The sequence below is a fragment of the Gopherus flavomarginatus genome, chromosome 5, assembly GCF_025201925.1.
Source record: "Gopherus flavomarginatus isolate rGopFla2 chromosome 5, rGopFla2.mat.asm, whole genome shotgun sequence".
NCBI lineage: Eukaryota > Metazoa > Chordata > Testudines > Testudinidae > Gopherus > Gopherus flavomarginatus.
Genome location: NC_066621.1, coordinates 154,266,436 through 154,287,315, shown reverse-complemented (window position 1 = coordinate 154,287,315; position 20,880 = coordinate 154,266,436). Strand labels below are relative to the sequence as shown.

The 20,880-nt window shown below is 46.2% G+C and overlaps 2 protein-coding genes across 2 annotated transcripts in view; both read left to right on the top strand.

The window, feature by feature from the left end:
- The window catches only part of FRMD6 (FERM domain containing 6), a 727,784-nt gene that overhangs the window by 422,512 nt on the left and 284,392 nt on the right, over window positions 1-20,880 (top strand). The window lies entirely within an intron of this gene.
- TMX1 (thioredoxin related transmembrane protein 1) lies at window positions 3,284-13,929 on the top strand. Its single transcript, XM_050954738.1, has 8 exons — window positions 3,284-3,467; window positions 4,469-4,584; window positions 5,339-5,384; window positions 5,993-6,121; window positions 8,544-8,589; window positions 8,688-8,789; window positions 8,904-8,973; window positions 10,173-13,929. The coding sequence occupies exons 1-8, from the start codon at window positions 3,304-3,306 to the stop codon at window positions 10,349-10,351; spliced, it is 852 nt and encodes a 283-aa protein (XP_050810695.1). The 5' UTR covers window positions 3,284-3,303; the 3' UTR covers window positions 10,352-13,929.

The following is a 20,880-nucleotide window of genomic DNA, read 5'->3' as shown; positions in this document are numbered from 1 at the left end:
TAGCACCTCCTGGGGCTGCGGCTCTAGCACAGACACAGCCTGTGACCTGGCGGTTCTAACACCCCTGGGGCTGCGGCTCTAGCACAGACACAGCCTGAGACCTGGCGGTTCTAACACCCCCTGGGGCTGCGGTTCTAGCACAGGCACAGCCTGAGACCTGGCGGTTCTCGCACCCCCTGGGGCTGCGGCTCTAGCACAGACACAGCCTGAGACCTGGCGGTTCTAACACTCCCTGGGGCTGCGGCTCTAGCACCCTTTGGGGCTGCGGTTCTAGCACAGACACAGCCTGAGACCTGGCGGTTCTAGCACCCTTTGGGGCTGCGGTTCTAGCACAGACACAGCCTGTGACCTGGCGGTTCTAGCACCCCCTGGGGCTGCGGTTCTAGCACAGACACAGCCTGAGACCTGGCGGTTCTAGCACCTCCTGGGGCTGCGGCTCTAGCACAGACACAGCCTGAGACCTGGCGGTTCTAACACCCCTGGGGCTGCGGCTCTAGCACAGACACAGCCTGAGACCTGGCGGTTCTAGCACCCCCTGGGGCTGCGGCTCTAGCACAGGCACAGCCTGAGACATGGCGGTTCTAGCACCCCCTGGGGCTGCGGCTCTAGCACAGACACAGCCTGAGACCTGGCGGTTCTAGCACCCCCTGGGGCTGCGGCTCTAGCACAGACACAGCCTGAGACCTGGCGGTTCTAGCACCCCCTGGGGCTGCGGCTCTAGCACAGACACAGCCTGAGACCTGGCGGTTCTAGCACCCTTTGGGGCTGCGGCTCTAGCACAGGCACAGCCTGAGACCTGGCGGTTCAACACCCCCTGGGGCTGCGGCTCTAGCACAGACACAGCCTGAGACCTGGCGGTTCTAGCACCTCCTGGGGCTGCGGCTCTAGCACAGACACAGCCTGTGACCTGGCGGTTCTAACACCCCTGGGGCTGCGGCTCTAGCACAGACACAGCCTGAGACCTGGCGGTTCAAACACCCCCTGGGGCTGCGGTTCTAGCACAGGCACAGCCTGAGACCTGGCGGTTCTAGCACCCCCTGGGGCTGCGGCTCTAGCACAGACACAGCCTGAGACCTGGCGGTTCTAACACTCCCTGGGGCTGCAGCTCTAGCACCCTTTGGGGCTGCGGTTCTAGCACAGACACAGCCTGAGACCTGGCGGTTCTAGCACCCTTTGGGGCTGCGGTTCTAGCACAGACACAGCCTGTGACCTGGCGGTTCTAGCACCCCCTGGGGCTGCGGTTCTAGCACAGACACAGCCTGAGACCTGGCGGTTCTAGCACCTCCTGGGGCTGCGGCTCTAGCACAGACACAGCCTGAGACCTGGCGGTTCTAACACCCCTGGGGCTGCGGCTCTAGCACAGACACAGCCTGAGACCTGGCGGCTCTAGCACCCCCTGGGGCTGCGGCTCTAGCACAGACACAGCCTGAGACCTGGCGGCTCTAACACCCCTGGGGCTGCGGTTCTAGCACAGACACAGCCTGAGACCTGGCGGTTCTAGCACCCCCTGGGGCTGCGGCTCTAGCACAGACACAGCCTGAGACCTGGCGGCTCTAGCACCCCCTGGGGCTGCGGCTCTAGCACAGACACAGCCTGAGACCTGGCGGCTCTAGCACCCCCTGGGGCTGCGGCTCTAGCACAGACACAGCCTGAGACCTGGCGGTTCTAGCACAGACACAGCCTGAGACCTGGCGGTTCTAGCACCCCCTGGGGCTGCGGCTCTAGCACAGACACAGCCTGAGACCTGGCGGCTCTAGCACCCCCTGGGGCTGCGGTTCTAGCACAGACACAGCCTGTGACCTGGCGGTTCTAGCACCCCCTTGGGCTGCGGTTCTAGCACAGACACAGCCTGTGACCTGGCGGTTCTAGCACCCCCTGGGGCTGCGGTTCTAGCACCCCCTGGGGCTGCGGTTCTAGCACAGACACAGCCTGAGACCTGGCGGCTCTAGCACCCCCTGGGGCTGCGGTTCTAGCACAGACACAGCCTGAGACCTGGCGGCTCTAGCACCCCCTGGGGCTGCGGCTCTAGCACAGACACAGCCTGAGACCTGGCGGCTCTAGCACCCCCTGGGGCTGCGGCTCTAGCACAGACACAGCCTGTGACCTGGCGGTTCTAACACCCCCTGGGGCTGCGGTTCTAGCACAGACACAGCCTGAGACCTGGCGGTTCTAGCACCCCCTGGGGCTGCGGCTCTAGCACAGACACAGCCTGAGACCTGGCGGCTCTAGCACCCCTTGGGGCTGCGGCTCTAGCACAGGCACAGCCTGAGACCTGGCGGCTCTAACACCCCTGGGGCTGCGGTTCTAGCACAGACACAGCCTGAGACCTGGTGGCTCTAACACCCCCTGGGGCTGCGGCTCTAGCACAGACACAGCCTGAGACCTGGCGGTTCTAGCACCCCCTGGGGCTGCGGCTCTAGCACAGACACAGCCTGAGACCTGGCGGCTCTAGCACCCCCTGGGGCTGCGGCTCTAGCACAGACACAGCCTGAGACCTGGTAGCTCTAACACCCCTGGGGCTGCGGTTCTAGCACAGACACAGCCTGAGACCTGGTGGCTCTAACACCCCCTGGGGCTGCGGCTCTAGCACAGACACAGCCTGAGACCTGGCGGTTCTAACACCCCTGGGGCTGCGGCTCTAGCACAGACACAGCCTGAGACCTGGCGGTTCTAACACCCCTTGGGGCTGCGGCTCTAGCACGCTCGCGGCCCTAGTACGGCGTGGGGCAGTGGCTGCGGGGCTCGCTAGCTGGTGGAAGGGGCAGTGCCGAGCAGCGCCCTCCCCTACTGGCAGGCACCCGCAGGGCCCGAGCTCTACTCGCTCCCCTCGGGGCAGCCAGGCACCCCACCCCCGCGAAAGCTCCCCCATTGGTCTTTGCGTCAGGCCTTCTCCGCACGCAGCCTCCTATTGGCTCCCTAACGTTTTAGGCCCGCCTTCAACTGCTTTTCACTCAGCCCGGACCCGCCCATCTACGTCCCCGACCGCTCCGCACTTCTGTCACGCGCGTCTCGTCGCTCGGAACCCGAACATGCGCAATGTGGGCTGATCGGGCGACTCCGAAATGCGCATGCGCTCTGAGTGGCTGCTGTCGGCTCTGCCACCAGCGCTGTGTGCGGGGCTCGGTTCGGGCATGCGCAGTCTGAGCTAATCAGCGCGCTATCCGAGAACGCGCATGCGCCAGAAGTGGCCCTTCCACCTGCGACGCAGGCGGGGTTCAGCTCTCCTTGAGATGCGCAGTAAGCGCGCTGAGCTGGAGAGAAAGCGGAAGTCTCAAGTGAGGAAGCGCCGGCCGCGTAACTAAGATGGCGGCCTCCGTGAGGCGCTGCGCCGTGGCCTGGCTGGTCCCCGCGGCGGGGCTGCTGGCGCTGCTGGCCGGCCCGGGCGCGCTGGGGAAGCGGAGTGACGTGAAGACGCTGACGGACGAGACGTGGCGGGAGCTGCTGCAGGGCGAGTGGATGATTGAATTGTGAGTGCGCGGGAGGGACCGCCCCTCCCCCCGGCCCGCTGCGCCCCAGGCTGTCCCCCCCCCCAGCCTCGCCCCCCCTCCCATTCCGCGAGTGTTCTCGGGGCCGCTAGGGCGTCGCCCCGTGCTCCCAGCAGGCCCTGGGGTGTCTTGGGGGGCGCCCCCCTCCCTCAGGCCGTCCTGCTGCGGCGGGGCTCCCTGGGCCCAGCCCCCCTTCCCGGCGCGGTGTGCAGCCTGCCGCGGGGATCCTGTCTCCTCTAGCTGTGCTGAGACTCCCACGGTGAGCCACAGCCTCCTGCCCCGTGGGGTGGAAGGGACCTCCAGAGGTCACCCCTCCAGCCCGCGCATTGAGGCAGGGCCACATCTCAGCTAGGCGTGATACACGTGTTTGCCTAACCTGTTCTTAAAAACCTCCCGTGATGGCGAGTCCCCAGCCTCCCTAGTTGAGCTATTCGGTGCTTAACTACCCTGACCGTTAGAAGCCCCTTTTAGTGAATGTCTAGCCTAAATCTCCCTTGGTGCAAGGTCTGTTCATTGGGATTATTTTTTTCATCTATGATTCTGCACCACTGTCTCAGGCAGGATTGGGCAGCTTTTAAAACAGAGGCTAGTTTCTCCTTTGTGTAGACTTCTTGCGATAACTGTAACATCCACTGTCTGCCATACTCAGTTTTGCTCACAATTGTCCCCTGGGGGGCTGTTACTTAAGAGGTAGTAAAGGTGGCAAGTTTGTGAGGCCTGAAGGCATGGCTTTAAAGTGAAATGGTGATAGCTCAGAGCTGACTCTGTGGTAATCAGTTTTATAATTTGCTTAATCTGTTAAAATGGGGTGTGGCTGCCCATTTGTTAATATCTCTTTAGCACTGGAGTGTTAGTGTGTATTAAATCCCTAGGCACATTACTTGTAATGCAGTGTTTATATTCTGGGTTATTACTGTATGGTTGGATCAAATAGTATTGTGTTTTCTCCCACTGTGTTTTTTGAGACGGACTTTATTTTTCAGTTATGCTCCCTGGTGTCCTGCCTGTCAGAACTTACAGCCTGAATGGGAAAAGTTTGCTGAATGGGGGGAAGATCTTGAAATTAACATTGCAAAAGTGGATGTCACAGAACAGCCAGGTAATCCTTGTTACATATCTGAAAAAAAGAAACAGTATTTTATACAGATGTTTACACTTTGTGCAGTACCCAGAGGCTGTGTTGCTTCGTATGCTTTTTGTTTTGTTTTTTTTGTTGTACTAAAGTGAAATGTTGAGCGTGCTTGTTTTAAGTAAAATGAATAGAGGCAATCAGAACAATACAATATCCTTAATTGTAGTGAGAACTCATTAACTGTATTTATGGCTGAGATTTCCAAAAATGCCTGAGTGGCTTAGAAGCACAAGTACTACTGACAGTCAGTGGTACTTGTGCACCTAAATCATTTAGGTGCCCTTGAAAATTCCGCCCTGTTTGCATTACTGTTGTGCCTGGAAGCCCCAACCAAGATTGGGTTCCCTTTGCACAAGCTGCTGTACAACACACAGAAAAAGACAGTCTTTGCTCTGAAGACCTTAGTCTAAATAAACAAAAGATGAAACAGGCACAGACAGGTGAAATAACTTGCCCAAAGCCCCATAGCCGATCAGTGCAGAGCTGGGAATAGAACCCAGGACTTCTGTCTCCTTGTTGAGTGTCATATCCATTAGACTTTGCTGTCTTTCCAGTGTGTGTGTGTCAATTTGTGCTTGTACATCAGTTATTCCCCTGTAATTTTGATCATTTTTTGTCAAGATACCTATGATAAACACATTTATTGTCCGACACTGTTTGTTTCCTCTCCCCCAGTTCAAAATGCTCTTAACATTTTAAAAATGACTGTGTCCTTCTGCAGGTCTGAGTGGGCGATTTGTCATAACAGCACTTCCCACTATCTATCAGTAAGTACTCAAAATCCACAGTAATAGGGGAAATGTGATCATCTTATTAAATGTTGGATTCCTTGGAAAAATGATTGTAGATTATTTGTTTGCTTTATTGAGATAGACTTTTTAGGACGGAGAGGGGGAAGTCTCAAAGCTCTTTGTAGCATTAATCATAAATTTATAATCACCTAGCCTGACCACCTGCATAGCATGGGGCATAGAATGTCATCCAATTATTCTTTTGCGGTTAGTCCATGCCTTGGCCTATCTCTGTAATGGGTGCTTCCATTTTTTAAACTTGTGTCTATTACGTGGGTTTAATGCTGCCGTTGGGTGAGGCACTGGCAAAATTGTCATCTTTCTGTAGTAACACAATACGAGTCTAGCAAAGATCCTATACTCTGACAGATAAATGATGTTGATTGCTTTCAATGCTTTCAATTTTTTCTAAGACTCTTGACTTTAAAGTAGGATAAAAGGAATGATTATAGAGAATACAGGAGGAAAATGCCATTGAACAGACATGAATGCTATGTGGCTAGATTGTGCTACACAGCTACCATGATAGTTGTACTGTATCTGGCATCCTAAGGTACTCATCTAACTTTTTCTTCTTTGAACAGTTGTAAAGATGGAGAGTTTAGGAGGTACCAAGGCCAAAGAACTAAAAATGACTTCATAAATTTCATCAGTGACCAAGAATGGAAGTCTGTTGAACCAGTTTCTTCTTGGTTTGGTCCTTGCTCTGTCTTGTAAGTGTCAGTATGATTTTATCAGTATCTGTATTATTTTCACTACCAGATACATGCACATTCGAGGATTCTGTGGAACAAATTATCTGGTGCACCATAGCACTGCTTGGTTCAGCTTGGAGCAGTGGTTCCCAAACTTGGTTCTCGACTTGTTCAGGGTAAAACCCTGGTGGGCCGCGAGACGCTTTGTTTACCTGAGCGTCCTCAAGTATGACCGCTGGCAGCTCCCAGTGAACCGCAGCCACTGGGAGCTGTGACCGGCTGTACTTGCGGATGCTCTGGTAGACAAAGTGTCTCGCGACCCGCCCAGGGCTTACCCTGAACAAGCCGCGAACCACTGCCTTAGAGGGGTAAATGTAATTTTCTGTCCCCTGTTCGAATGAGGCTGTGTCAGGGTCCATTATGCTGGTGAGGATAATCTTTGCAGAGCTGAGAATCTCACACTGTATTTTTGTTGCACGTTGTAGATTTTTCATAGGCTAATGTACTTGTTCTGCACGCTTGAGTGGAACAGCTGAAATTTTGGAAAGAGTATATCATTGTGCTAGAGCGCTGGCAGTGTAAAGAACATGTGGAGGCAAATCAGATGCAACCTGTGATGAGTGCAGGCAGGGAACAGTGGGAGAGTGATGTCACCCAGTCTCAAAAGAATTGTGCTGTTTGAAATGCTATCTAGCCTTCCAGTGGTTTTGAGGAGCAACTCTGAAGATTGCTTGCTTTTAACTACTGCAATGCTCCTATGTTGTAAATGCTGGTGGTATATTGTTATTTTGGGGGAGGGATGGGGTAGTAGATGAGGAATTGCATAGCAAAATGGCATTCCAGAATCAAGGTTCTGTAATTTGACTTGAGTGATCCCAAATTCTTATACGCTGTACTAGTTCGACAGTCGTGGGAGCACAGTCTAAACAATATTTGAGCTCTTCTGTACAAAAATGCAAATCCTGTGTTCATATTATAGCCTTTCTGCAGTTAGAATAACATCAGGTTCAGCTGCAGTCCTGCTCAGCGTTTCTGGGCAGTCCCCTTTAGGCCTCAAATCTTTGGCCTCGGGTGGGGGTGAGGGTGTGGGGCGGGGAGTGTTTGTTTGTTTTTGAAAGGTCAAGGAAAATTGAGACATCTGTTTTACAAAGGTGTAAGAATACTTCTCCCATTTAAAAGCCATCACTTTGTTCAGAAACTGAGTTTTGGAAACTGGGCGTGCAACTTATCTTAATGAAAGAATTGGTCCACAACCAAGTATGAAACAAATAGGCTACTAATTAAATTAAGGTCAACAGAAAAATGACTACTGCAAGTGTACAATCAATATCTTTAATGTTTGTGCCTTAGTCACTGCATGTCTCTTTTCATAAGTGCACACTCAAGTACTGAAAGTGGCTTAATTTTTCACCATGTCGCCTTTTAGCTTTTCTTTTCCTAAAAACAAAACACAAATGAAAACCACACACGGGGGCTGAATTGAATACTACTTACAGCTGTGCAAAGATAGCACGGTAACAATGAAAGATCAGGAAATGCTAAAACCTAGAATTCCTACACCAATAACTCTGTTACTTATATTCAATATTTTATATTTCTGCCTGTGCATTGTGGCCAAGCTAGCGTTGCTATAGGGACCATAGTTTTTATATACCCTGACTCTTATGCTCCAATACTTCAGTTAGTCTATAAGGTGCCACAGGACTCTGTCGCTTTTTACAGATCCAGACTAACACGGCTACACCTCTGATACCTGACTTTTATTGTAACTCTGTAGTCTCAATGTCACATTTAAGATGCTTTTTGGATCGTATTATTTACTTGACAACAAACATAATTGGTACTGTATAGGCTATGTTTGCCTTGAGGAACAAAGTCTAGTGCATTAACAAAGAGTTAAAATGCATAGGCCAGCAGGTGCAAGTTCTACGTAGTGTGTGGAATCTCTAGATGTCCTTCAGAAGCTTGCAGAAGAAATATACTCAAGTACCAAATAATGCCCATTTCCTGAGGGGGAGACTATCTCTAGAACCCTGCAAATCCGCAGATATCGGGTTGATATCTGCATTCGCAGATGTGGATTTTTGCAGTTCGAGGATGGAAGTGGATCCAAATTTTATATCTAAAGCTGTGCAAATCTGCGGGTATCAGCATCGTATCCACAGATGCAGATATCTGCTGGGCATATTTGCGGATCATGGATCAGATGCGGATACATATTTTGTATCCGCACAGAGCTCTATTTCAGAGTAAAGGGCAAAAGAGAAGTGGTTAGGAAAGCAGCCCGATACTTTGGGATGGTAGCAAAATCAACGTTGCTCAGTGTAAGTCTGATAAATAACAATCAGAATGGGAGATTCATAGATCTGTGTGCTTCTAATTTGCCTTAAAAAAAAAAAAATTGCAGTCTCTAGTTTCACTCTCTTCTGATTTATTTCAGGATGAGCAGTATGTCTGCTTTGTTTCAGTTGTCCATGTGGATCAGGGTATGTGTTGCAAGTCTGATTCTTTTGTTTAACTTGAATAAAGAAAAACTTGGTATTTTGCCATTCTTGAAATGACTAATGTCTGTCTGTCTTTTTAGAATTGCCACAATTATTTTACAGAAAATGTTGGTATGCCAGTTTGGGGATCATATGCTGTTTTTGCATTGGCAACTCTGTTTTCAGGACTGATACTTGGACTTGTAAGTGAAAAAATTTCAGTTATGAGAAGCAAAAGCTGCTTTTTATACAGCATGGTGGATTAATGCAATGTAGAAGTTTAGAATTATTGAATGAAAACTTTTTTTTCTTTTCAGATCATGGTATTTTTAGCGGACTGTCTCTGTCCATCCAAAAGGCACAGACCACAGCAGCACCACTATCAAAGTAAGCATGTTATGTTTCTAAGGGTTTCATTTTGTTCGAGGAAGCCAGTGAGTAAATCCTCGTGTGATAAAACGGGTATATAATATGAGGCTTATGATTGCTGGCCATGAAACGTTCTCTAAAATGTTGACTTTTTTGCTGGTCAATGATGTTGCATTTTAACTATCATTATCTAGTGTCTAGGCTTCATAATAGGATCATGACTGGGGTTAGGAGAGCAGAATATTGTTATGGTGAAAGTTGCTTTTGCAACATTTAGATACACCTCTACCTCGATACAACGCTGTCCTTGGGAGCCAGAAAATGTTACTGTGTTATAGGTGAAACCATGTTTTATTGAACTTGCTTTGACCCACCGGAGTGCGCAGCCCTGCCCCAGCCAGAGCACTGCTTTACCATGTTATATCCGAATTCGTGTTATATCGGGTGGTGTTATATCGAGGTAGTGGTGTATTTGGAGGATATTTCCTCCCTCACCAACTCAGTTAGTTAATAATTAAATTAATTAAAAGTTTGGGCTTCAACACGTTTCAGTTCAGTTCCAGTTTGGATCTGGTAGTCAGATTGAGGACAAAAGAAGACATGCCTCATCTTAAAAGGAGGAGGGGTTTACATCTGTTAACATAATCCAACAGTTCAGTTTAAGATGCTTCACTGGGATCTGTTAAAATGAGGTGTGGTACTAATGGGGATTGATTAATCAGTGTTATAAAGACATGTGAGGAGAAGGCTCAGCCCTGTGTACCTCTAACTGGTGCTTTTCGGTTCCCTATCCAAAACTTGAGGGAGTCTTATTCCAGGTCATATTTACTCAGTAATCCAGGAACACAAGTGACATAATTCCTTTGGCAGCAATAAATGTTTAGTCCAGGGATAGGCAACCTATGGCACGTGTGCCGAAGGCAGCACGCAAGCTGATTTTCAGTGGCATTCACACATTACTGGCACGTGAAACCTTAAATGAGAGTGAATAAATGAAGACTTGGCACACCACTTCTGAAAGGTTGCTGCCCCCTGGCTTAGTCATTTTACATTTAATATTTGAATTCCCAACTTCTGCTGGTTTGTGGTTAATATAATTGCTGTGTCTAAACCACTGCAGTTAATGTTCATGTGTATCGGAATTCCTAGACAGACCTGTTAGGTGTTGCGCAAACAAATAGGTCTTGAGATGAAAGTATTTTTGTTTTCTCTTTAAGAAAAATTAGCACCAGAATCAGCCCGGCTCTTGAAAAAACTGGATGAAGAACAAGAAGCTGATGAGGAGGATCTTTCAGATGATGAAGCAGAGGATAAAGAGTTAGCAGACAGAAACTCTTCAACAAATGCTGTAAGACAGCGTCCTGTGAACCTTGCTGCTGCCACAGATAAATCATAGTTCCATGTACTTGAGGGTTTCTTGAGAAACAAAAAGGTGGAATGTACTAGAACCTTCTGCTTGAAGAGAGGTGGAACTCGTATTGCTGTAGTGTTCGCTCATCACTTTCAGAGAAAGCTACCTTTAAAAAGGTCTCTGTGGCATCAGGTATTCAAAGCTGAAACTTGATATTGCAAATGGTGAAACCCAGTACCATATACGTGTGGATTGGTGCTAAGAAATAGTTTGTATGACTTTTTGAATGACTCATTCTGTGGCTGAGTTGTACAAAATGCAAAACCAGTGTATTTGCAGTATTAGAGAATATTAGCAAGGAAACTGCACTAACCTGTTTGTCTGCTAGAGCATCTGAAGAGATTTCTCATTGTAAATCTTTCCAGTTTCACTCCGAAGAAATGCTGGAAAAAATTCCTCAAGTTATGGGACCTTAGCCCAATTTTTGTGGTAAAAATGTACTAAAACTGTTTCCAGGTCACTGTTCTCTTAGATAGGTATGACATTGACTGCTGCAAAAAAATTTCTTTACACCAATAATGCAAACTAAGGGTATCCTCTAGTAAAAGGTAATGTGATGAGACTAATATGGGACATTGGAGTCTTAAAAACTGAACAGTGGCTTGTTAATGCCAATCATGCATTGGCCTGGTGTTCAGCATTGCCCTGTTATGAAACTTGAGTCTTCCCTTCTAACGTGGACCATATTACTCTTTCCCTTCTCTTTTTAACCAATTTTCATTCTCTGTGCAGTAGGTAAATCTTATATAGCCCAGGCTGGAGGAAAAACTACAAATATGACTTAAAAATTTGATCTGAAGAAATTTAATTTCTTGGTGGCTTTTCTGCTTCTGAACTCTTTAGTGGAAAGGTATTTTCTACTCTTGCAATCAAATAAAAAAGTTTCTTTTTTTTTTTTATTTGAATGTATCCTCGATTAACTAAAGTATGTGCATGCGTTCTCGTGAAGAAATCAGGATGCCTGATCCTCCACACTCAAATAGAAATAGCACACTCTCTTGTGTTAAACATTTAGTGTGAAAAACTTCCATTAAAATAGTTACTCTTGCCATGTCCTAAGTTGAGACATTTCCAGAGTTTTGTGTTCAGAGCATCTAATTTTCTGCTGTTTTTATTGTGCATAGGACATTCAGCACTGTGTCCCAGTCTAGAGGCACAAATTTTCTTTTCAAATACCACAGGCCTTGTGGTTGCTTGCCTTCCAGGGCCACTATCTGAAGCTACTGTATTTATTTTCACTTCTGCTGCATTACAGCACAGATAATTCTAATCCTCTTATTAAAACAAATGGAAAGCCGGTCCTGAGGAGTTAAAGAAATTATTTCCATAGGAATGGTCAGCAACCATCTCTTTTCCATGGTAGTATGCACACTCCATTCCTTGTGCTCTCATCCAGTAAAGTGTTTGCCTGCTGCGTATTAGTTTAAGGAGCTGTTTGTTTCTTTAGTGATGTCTCATGGAAACAGAACCTTTAATAAAACCTAAAAGGTAAAATACTATTTAGAAAAAACTTAGAAATAGTCCTAAGCATTTTCTGTGACTTTTTAAAGCTTTTGTGGCTTTTAGTTAAGACAGTTATGCTCCATATCAATCTGTTGAAATGAGTAATCTTGACTACAGTGTCTTCTGACTGCATAGTCACCCTACTGTAGTCAAAGCTGTGAACAGCAAAGGCCAGTGCCTATAATTATTCAACCGCAAAATGAAGGTCCCTCATGTACATTGTGTAGCTAGTACAAAATCTCTCTCTCGCATTACACAGAAATCTCGTCAGTTGCATAGTCTCTTTTTAACGGGAGTAGAAGGCTCTTAAATGCCCCAAAGGAGATACGCACGTTCTGAGCTTCTCAATTAAATGTGTAATTCTTCTACTCTGAAAACTGATTTCAAATGGCATCTGGCAATTCACTGTCTGTCTCAATGACTCCAGCTCAAACTGGCTTAGTTTACAAATAGCATTTTCTGCCTAAGTGCCAGTTCTATCAGTTTATCCTGCTGTATGGAACTAAAGCTGTCCTGATTCAACCGCATCTTATTATGAGCATGGTTGTGTGCCTAGTGTATACTTCAAGGAACTCATGTCACCTTGAATGTGTTTTTTTTTTTTTTTAATTGACTAATTTACAAAAATTCAGTTTCTTAGGGTGCCATTTTAAATGCTATGCCCTGAAATTAATATATATATTTCTCCTTATCCTTCTAAGGGTTTTTCTGTTTTTTTATAAATTTCTGTTTTATAAATTAACATATACTCTCTCTATCCAGAGAGAGAGAGAGAGATAAATAATATATCTGGAGAGAGTGAGTATATGTTAATACTGGAAGTGGTGCATTAGCGAGCCAAAGAAAATGAAAATTTCTGTTGGCTAACTTCTGAAGAAGTGTTTGCAAGTGAAAGATTGCTGTATATAGTAGGTGCAACATTTTCAAACAAATGTGACTCAGTTCTTGCTGGTCCTCATCTTAGTGAATTTGTGGTGCTAGCAGATTAAACATCTTTGTCATTTGCAAACAGTAAATTTGGTCAGGAGTCACTGAGAGGCTGCACTAATGGAAATACCGTTGCCATTTTTAATTTTTCACTGCAAATTGACACTCTGAAGCCAGAAATGTTTTAACAATATTACTAATTACTTCTAGCAGAGACCAACAGAGAACAAGTAGCTATTAATGAATGTCCAAGGAATGTGGAGTAGTTACATGAAAACAAACTTGCTCAGCATTTGCAAATATTGCTGTTGATTTAATACGTTGAAAGTCATGAGGGAGGGACAGCTTAAGTGTCTAAGTTATGTCTTGAACATTTCTTGGCAATAAATAACACCAAATACGCATATGTGTGTCAGTTAGTCAGATCTTTAATCAACCTGCATACTGTGATTGGAAAACATGAGTCAACTCACCAGATATATTCTGCTGTCAAACAAATCCTCAAGGGAAATTCTCAGATGTACAAGAAAATGATCAGCTATGAAATGTGTCCTAGTACTTCCTATTAGTCTTTTTTGTTTATCTTTGGTGCTATTGGTTTGATTTATCCTAAGCAAAAATATTTTCCATTCTGTGTTGGCACTTGTGCTGTTACCGTAGTAAAAGTGTAACTACAACAATGTAAATAATCTGTTTTGGTCAACTTTTTAGTTGAATCTGTTCCTACATTTTAAAATATCAAAATTAGTGTAGTTTGTGAAATGAAGTATGTATCCCATCTAATACACTTAGGATGTTTTTGTGGGAATTGCCTTAAATGCTATAGAGTGTAGATCACTGTCTGTTATCTGTAAAGTAAAGCAATAATGTGTGATGTATTAGAAAGAAGCAACACTTTATTTGATAAGTGGTACATTTCATTCATCAATGAAACTTGCACTTAATTCTGGAGAGGATTTGAGAGAAGGCAAAGGAGGCGGATAGAGCTGCATGTTCTCAGTATGGAAAAATGCTTATTCTAGTTTTGAAATAATACAGTTTAACATAGCCTTCCATATGTCTAAATGTAGCTGCTTCTGACAGATGCAGATGTTAGTTTTAAATAACTAAATTTGTATGATATATAAAACATATTCTTGATGATTTTTTTTGCCAAGTTACAGCTTTTAAGTGAAGAAAATCCAGTGTGTTTTCTTGTTAAAGTGATCACGCTGTAGTGTTTCTTTTGCCAGGGTAACACTTGCATAACTTATCTTTAATTTTTCCCACTTTTCCGAATACATTTGTGCCCTACAGGCAAATGATTGAACTAGTTCAAAAATTGCCTCTCAGACATAAGGGTAATTTATTCTGAGTTGCGTGAATCCTGATGTAGTGTCGCAGATTGTTTTGGGCAAATGCTGTGTTTAGTGACCAGAGGCCAGCCTCATGTGCTTTTGCTCACCTTTGTAAATCTTACTGTCATACTTTCACAGTGCAATGGTTTGTTCTGTGAATATTTCTTCCTTTCATCTGTACTGAATTACCGCATTCCCAAGATTGTTTATTGAGGCTTACTAGCCTCCAATTGCAATGTACCAAAGGTATGTAAAGGAGAATCTGTCCTTTTATGTCTGTTTGTGTTCATAATGTTTGAATATCACTTTTATAAAAGCCAGACCACCCTTTTCATTCTATTTGGGATTGAAATAGCACCTCCTAGACCAAAGGTGATGGTATATACTGACTGACATATAACATACAGTTTTTAAAGTTTTGTCAGAGGTTCTCAGAAAGAATATTCTTATTGAAACAGTGACCAGCAGCCTTAGATTCCTGTTTTCTTGGTGAATTTTGAACATATTTTGGATTAGCTCCATTTTCCAGTGTCAAAGCAAGGCTAAGCAGCCATTGTCAATGCAAAATAACCCTTACATTGTAACCATACAGTTAATAAAATAGTTCTGACTGTGTCTGTCTTTTTAAAGGAAAAATGTTGAATGACATTTTAAATTAAAGTGGCAGTGAACAACTTGTGGATTTTAAAAAGCCACATCTTATTGTTAAGGTGATGATCTGGTCAGGGGTATTTTTAGTACAAGTCACAGGCAAAAACCAAAAACTAATGGCCTATGACCCTATCCCTGACTTGTACTAAAAATACCTTGGACTAAATCTTAACTGGGGCAAAGAGCTGCTGATCTGAGGGGGGTGCAGCGGCCAGCAGCACCAGCTGAGGCTGCTTCTACTGCCCCTGGCACTGCTGCTCAGGCGGTCCCCAGGGCCACCTGCGGAGCAGCCAGTGTGGCTGGCTCGGGGGCTAGCTGCTTGGGCAGCCACACTGGCCATTGCAGAAGGTCATGGAATCCATGAGTTTGGCAACCTCTATGACAGATATGGAGCCCTACTTCATATAACATGGCCTGATTATTTAGCAGTAGCTAGATACCTCCCAGGGTGCATGGTAAGCTACTCCTCAAAAGGGCTTAGATGATTAGTGTATAGGAATGAGGATAGATCTCAGTACAGAAAGACAGGTTGGACTCAACAGCTGGAAAGCTTGAAGTTTGGCCTGGTTTCACTCACTGACTTGTCTACCGGGGCCTAAACTACTAGACTGTGAAACTTCCACAACCAAAGGGATTTTTAAGAATTGTCTTAGTGATTGTCTACATGCCAGCTACTCCCAACTAAATGTTTGCAATCGGCCCTAGTGCAGTGAGCTGCCTTACAGCTGGGATTCTTTTAGAATACTTCAGACAGGGTCATGTTCACCCCCGTGAGTGGGTTTGGCTGGAGATACTGAAGAGAGAGAGAGAGTAGGAATTACGGGGGGGGGTTGGGATTCAGGCACTTTTCTCTGGCATCTGTTGCATGTCCCAATGGCATGTGCCATAAGTCCTGCCTTATTTGGTGAAATAGGTCTGTCTGGACTGGATGTAAGCTGCTGTCCTGACTCCCCTGCTGGCAAACTAGTTTTCAGTTAGCTTCCCCTTTTTAAAACTGCACAAAGTGTGAGGGTGTCCCTTCCAACCCAGATATTCTGAGCTATGATTATATTCTAGCTTAGCCTGCTCCTTTCCTGGGTGGGAGGTGGAGTTGGTTAGTTCCATTGGTCAAACACAAATGACAGGTTTGTGTAACTGTTAACAAGAAAGAAATGACCTGTCACTAAAAAGTGGACCAGTAAATACTGTTCATTTTGATTTTAACATCCCCACCCAGAAGTCACAGTTAGCATGTGCCTTAGCTTTCTAAATGCAATTACAGTTTCACCGTAAATCACACCGAAGCACAGCTCTTTGTACAGACATTCAGCAACCGTGTGAACACTACTGTTCTGCAGTAAATAGAGAGTAACTGATGGTGAAAGTATGAACCAGGCCAATACTTTTCTTCAGTCTGCCTAAATTGAGTAAATATTCCAAAAATGAAGATTTGACTCTTGCCTCTACTGTAGCTTTCCCTAAAATTTGGACTTGTTCAGAGCTGCAGCATAGGCAAGACACCAGTGCTAAGAAGCACCTAACCCTCTAAAAAGCAGCTTCTAGTTGCTAAATCCTTGTTTCTACTGTGGCTCCCTCCAGTGAGTTTTAAAACGGATTTGAATCTTTGGGACTGTTTCCCCAGTTTAGACATGACCTTCAGGTATTTTTGTTGACAAGAAAAAAGGCAAATGCATAAATTATTCACCTTTGAGGATTAGTACCAGGAAAAGAGCATGTGAAACACAGCTTTTAATAATCTCCGTAGATGGGGTGGTGATTATAGCAATAAGCCACAAACGTGTATCCCCCAGCAGGTGGCGTTTATGTACTCAAGAAAGAGAGTCTCATGCACACCTGGTGTGGTTTATTCCTTATTAGACTGAACAGCTTCATTTTACATCTTGGTGTTTTTTAAATTCTTTTAAAAGAGTAGTATTTCGGGAGTCAAGGATTGGTAGTCCTCCCCAATTGAAATTTAGTCTGTTAAGGACAGCAGACAAAAGCAGAGAACAAAATTATAGCATCCTTTTTCTTGCCTCTTTTATATACAATTATTTTTTCCTACCTTTTTTTGTCTTTTAAAGTTTCTTGTATGTCTTAGGTCTTTCTCCCTCCTTGAAATTTATGACCTTGTCTTCCTTTTCAGAGACAGTTTCTGGCATAATACTAACTTTTTATTCCTAAAGCGAGGAGTGTCTGTTTTTATGAGAGTTCAACATGGCCAGAGGGCCACTAACTGCTGTTTATTCCCTGATTCAGCAAAGGACTTAAGCATATACTTAATTTCAAGCATGTGCTTGGCTTGAATGGGATTAGTCAGCTGCGTAAGTGCTTTGCTGAAATGGAGACATCGAAGGAGCCCTAGTGTGGTTGACGAGGCTGGGCTGGGCTGCCAGGGGAAGCAGACCCCCTTTGACGGGAAACCATAAGTAGGCTGGTGGTTGTTGCAGACATGGGGCAGGTTTAATTACACCTTGAATGTGGAGATAGAGGTTCAGGGTGCTCAGTTTGTTTGGTGCTACCCTGACATCTGGTGGTGAATTGTAGAGAGTGCGGAAAGAATTTCAAGAATTGCATTGGCATCCACCCCCCCACTTAGCATAACCCTACAGCAGCTTGGGATGGTGCTTTTAACGGCTCTGGGGTCCCCAATTTCTTTGTTATTGGGGCAGGAAAAAAAAAGTTTGTCACCCTGATTGTGTGAATGGGGAGCTGTGGTACTGCTTTGTGACAGAAATGACTCAACCTCAGTTGAGTGGTACTTGCTTGACATGGGTTCCAAAACCCCATGAATTGAGAGAGGTTGGGGACTGGTGCGTGTACCTGATGGTATGGGCCCCTTTTGAGGGCCTGGAATGTCAATTGCACATCCTCAGCTCTCCAATGTTAAAAGAGTAGAGCTAATTTTTGATTCTATTAGGAGTCCATCTAGAGACTGCTGAACTGAATTCATGTTGGGCCAATGGAGCACCAGGGCTCCCCTACTAAGAGCTGAAATCACTGAAAGAGCTGAATTGAGAGCATAAAGTGTTGTGTTAACTAGTGAGGGAGCCTGAAGGCCTATTGTTAAGTGGCTGGCAGAGCAGAGCAGTTTGCAGCATGTTGGAGCAGCCCATGGAACAGTTTCTCTCTATACTCCTCTATAATTTTGCATCTTGTTTGGGGGGGGATTGTAAATAAATGGAATGAAGTGGTTTGCAGGGACAGCTGGAGGAGCGGCACAGCTGGTGTGGTGGAGCTGGTCGTGGTGAAGGCTGCAGCAGAACTCCATGGAGAGGTGGAGCAGTTGGCCCTGGCCCACATAAGGTGCCCCTTAACACCCTGTGTGGACTTCCCCCCCCCCTTTCCACCCATGCTGGGGGGGTAACACTCTGCAGATAAACTCTCAAATTCTGGGGTGGCACTGACCAGAGACTTTTGGGTTGTTGGACTTTGGGGTGATTGGACTTAAGACCCGAAGGGGAAAAGGACATTGCCAAACATACCTGGGGTTGTTTTTTTTTTTGTTTGTTTATGGTTTGTGTTATAATCCTGTTTGTGGTGTTTCTCCAGTGGGATGCCACATTGTTTCCTTCCTTTATTAAAAGATTTTGCTACACTCAGACTCTGTGCTTGCGAGAGGGGAAGTATTGCCTCCTAGAGGCGCGCAGGGGGGTGTGGTATGTAAGTGTCCCAGGTCACTGGGTGGGGGCTCGAGCCGGTTATGCATGGTGTTATTGAAACTGAACCCCTAGGTACTGAACCCGGCCCTTGTTGCTGCCAATTCAGAGGGGCAGAAGGGTTATATAAGGGTGACTAGTTGAAGGAGAGCAGCTGCCTGCTAGAAAGAGACAGCTGGCCCGGGGAGGTTGCGGAAAGGGGGTTTGCAGGTTTAGCAGCTGATCCTGTGACAACTATCGAAATGGTCCAGTACAGAGATGGAAGATTAAGAGAGAAGGTGTCTCAGTTGACTTCGGTGGGCTTTGGAATAGGCTCCTGTTGAGTCAATGAGAGCCTTGCTGTGAGTTTGTGACCAGGTGTGACATCAGGAAGGCCCAACCTGAATGTGGCTGTGGACAATTGCTTTCATTTGCCAGCCTCTCCTGTATCTGAGCATTGTGCCACTTGGTCATTGTGAAGTTAGACTGAGCCGAAGGCCTTTAGGCACACAAGCTCCCCTGGGTTAGACCTTTTGTTGATAGTGTCTCCAAGCAGCCATGGATTGAATATGTCTAAAGACTGATGGATCTTTTTGCTTCTAGGCATGGCCCTTCCAAGTCAGGGCTGAGGGGGAACCTGCGTGGTGACTCTGCCTGCTCTATGAATAAATATTGTCTTCAGTTGCCAGAGCCGTTAAGCCTGTGCCTGTGCCCCAACACAACCATGTCCATGGCAGGGGATCCACGCCAAGGGGGAGGACCTCCTTGCTGAGCCCCTGCTGCATAATCCCTATCTTCCTGCACAGGTGGTGGGGGTGTCCTTGGTGTGTTGGAGGCTGGCCCCAGCTGATATCACCAGGATAAGAGACCTCTGGACTATGGCCAATAATACAGGGTCAGCCATGGGGTTCACACCCTTCGTGTCCCCTGCTGTGTGCTCTAGGAGATGAAGGCTGCCCAGCCTCTCGTCTGTGTCTTGAGCAGATCCTGTGAAATGGGTGTTCTCCACCTTCCCATAGCCACTGGCCCTTCAGAACTCAACATCAGGCTCCAAACTCACACACGCCCTGCTGGCTGCCCCCAGCATATCACCCAGCCTGGCTGAACGCCATCCAGCTGGTTTGCTTCAGAGTCACACCCCAGGAACATCTTTATGTGTCTGTTCTCCACGGCATGCACTTCCTTGCTCTCATGTCCTGCCCTGATACTAAATGGCAGGACATCTTTCCACTTAGCAAAGGTGAGCCTTCATGCAGCTCTGGTCCTGTGGCCTGCTGTGGTTATCAGCTGGTGGCTCTTGCACAGGGCTGTTAGCATGGGTGTGTGGCAGGCACCATTCACGGAAATCTCTGACGCCTTCCCCTGTTGTGGTGAGAGGGAGACCCTGGCTTACCTGCAGAGTGCCACGTTGCAGCCCGTCTTTCAGCTCCTCCATGCTGAAAGGTTCTGGCCATGCCTTCCCCCACAACTGTTCCTGTCTACGTGCCCCATCTGCAGCTCCACAAAGGCACGAAACTTCCTCAGTCTCTTCCAAGCTTTGGCCTTCCATCAGTCCAGGAGGAGGAGGAAGCTGGATGGGGAGGTTCTCTGTGACTGTGGGACCTTTTTCCATTCCCTGGCCACTTCATGCATCCAGGCCAAGATCCTCGGGACACGGTTCGCTGACTCCTTGGACTCCTTCACGGAGCAGTAGGGATCTGGAGTTCTCTGCTTGATGTCGCCATCTGGTGCCTTGTTGCACACTGCTCACAGCCTCTTAGCATTCCACGCATGTGAATCATACACGATTGTAAGGTACACCCTTAAATTAATGCCAGCTTCTAAAATATTTGTGAGCATTTGGGGAAAATAAACTGATGACATCTTTTAGTGGGGTTGGGGTTGTTTTTCTTTTTCGGAAGCTTCATTTTGAAAGGTAGAATATGGCTTCTAAATCAGGAAGATTTAAAAAATGCAGAATGAATCATTTTCCTGAGTAAATCATTATTTCACAGTTATAATTGTGTTGGTAGTTAGTGGCAATACTTGGCTTCTGCTTCTTCAAGATCTAACAGTGTGATATTTTGGGGGCTCTTATGCACGTCTCACTCAGCAGAGGCCTCCAAGCCCCTTGATCCTGCCACGTATTACAATTCCTCTCTATACTCCTCTATAATTTTGCATCTTGTTTAGGGGGATTGTAAATAAATGAGTGCTTGGATACTATAGTGACTGATGCCATATAGATACTTGAGATATAGGCAAATGAAGGGAGGAGATACACCAGTACTCCATCCCTTCTGCAAGTGGCATCCTATAGCCCTGTAATTTTAGCCACAGGCAAATTTAAATGCTGTGTCCGCAAATGTAGACGTTGTCTTCTGTGCTAGGCATGGAATTATTTACCCTTCACGTGCAGTGGGATTGCTGTGGTCGCCACAGCTACATGCGGGAGAGAGCTTTTACCCGATTAACGTCATCGCATTGGGTTTGTTCTGGT

Excerpts from the sequence above, each read along its gene's own strand:
- TMX1 (XM_050954738.1), top strand. The coding sequence starts at position 3,304 with ATGGCGGCCTCCGTGAGGCGCTGCGCCGTGGCCTGGCTGGTCCCCGCG. Across the intron at positions 3,468-4,468 it reads GGCGAGTGGATGATTGAATT|TTATGCTCCCTGGTGTCCTG; the intron begins GTGAGTGCGCGG and ends TTTATTTTTCAG. Across the intron at positions 8,590-8,687 it reads AGTTGTCCATGTGGATCAGG|AATTGCCACAATTATTTTAC; the intron begins GTATGTGTTGCA and ends CTGTCTTTTTAG.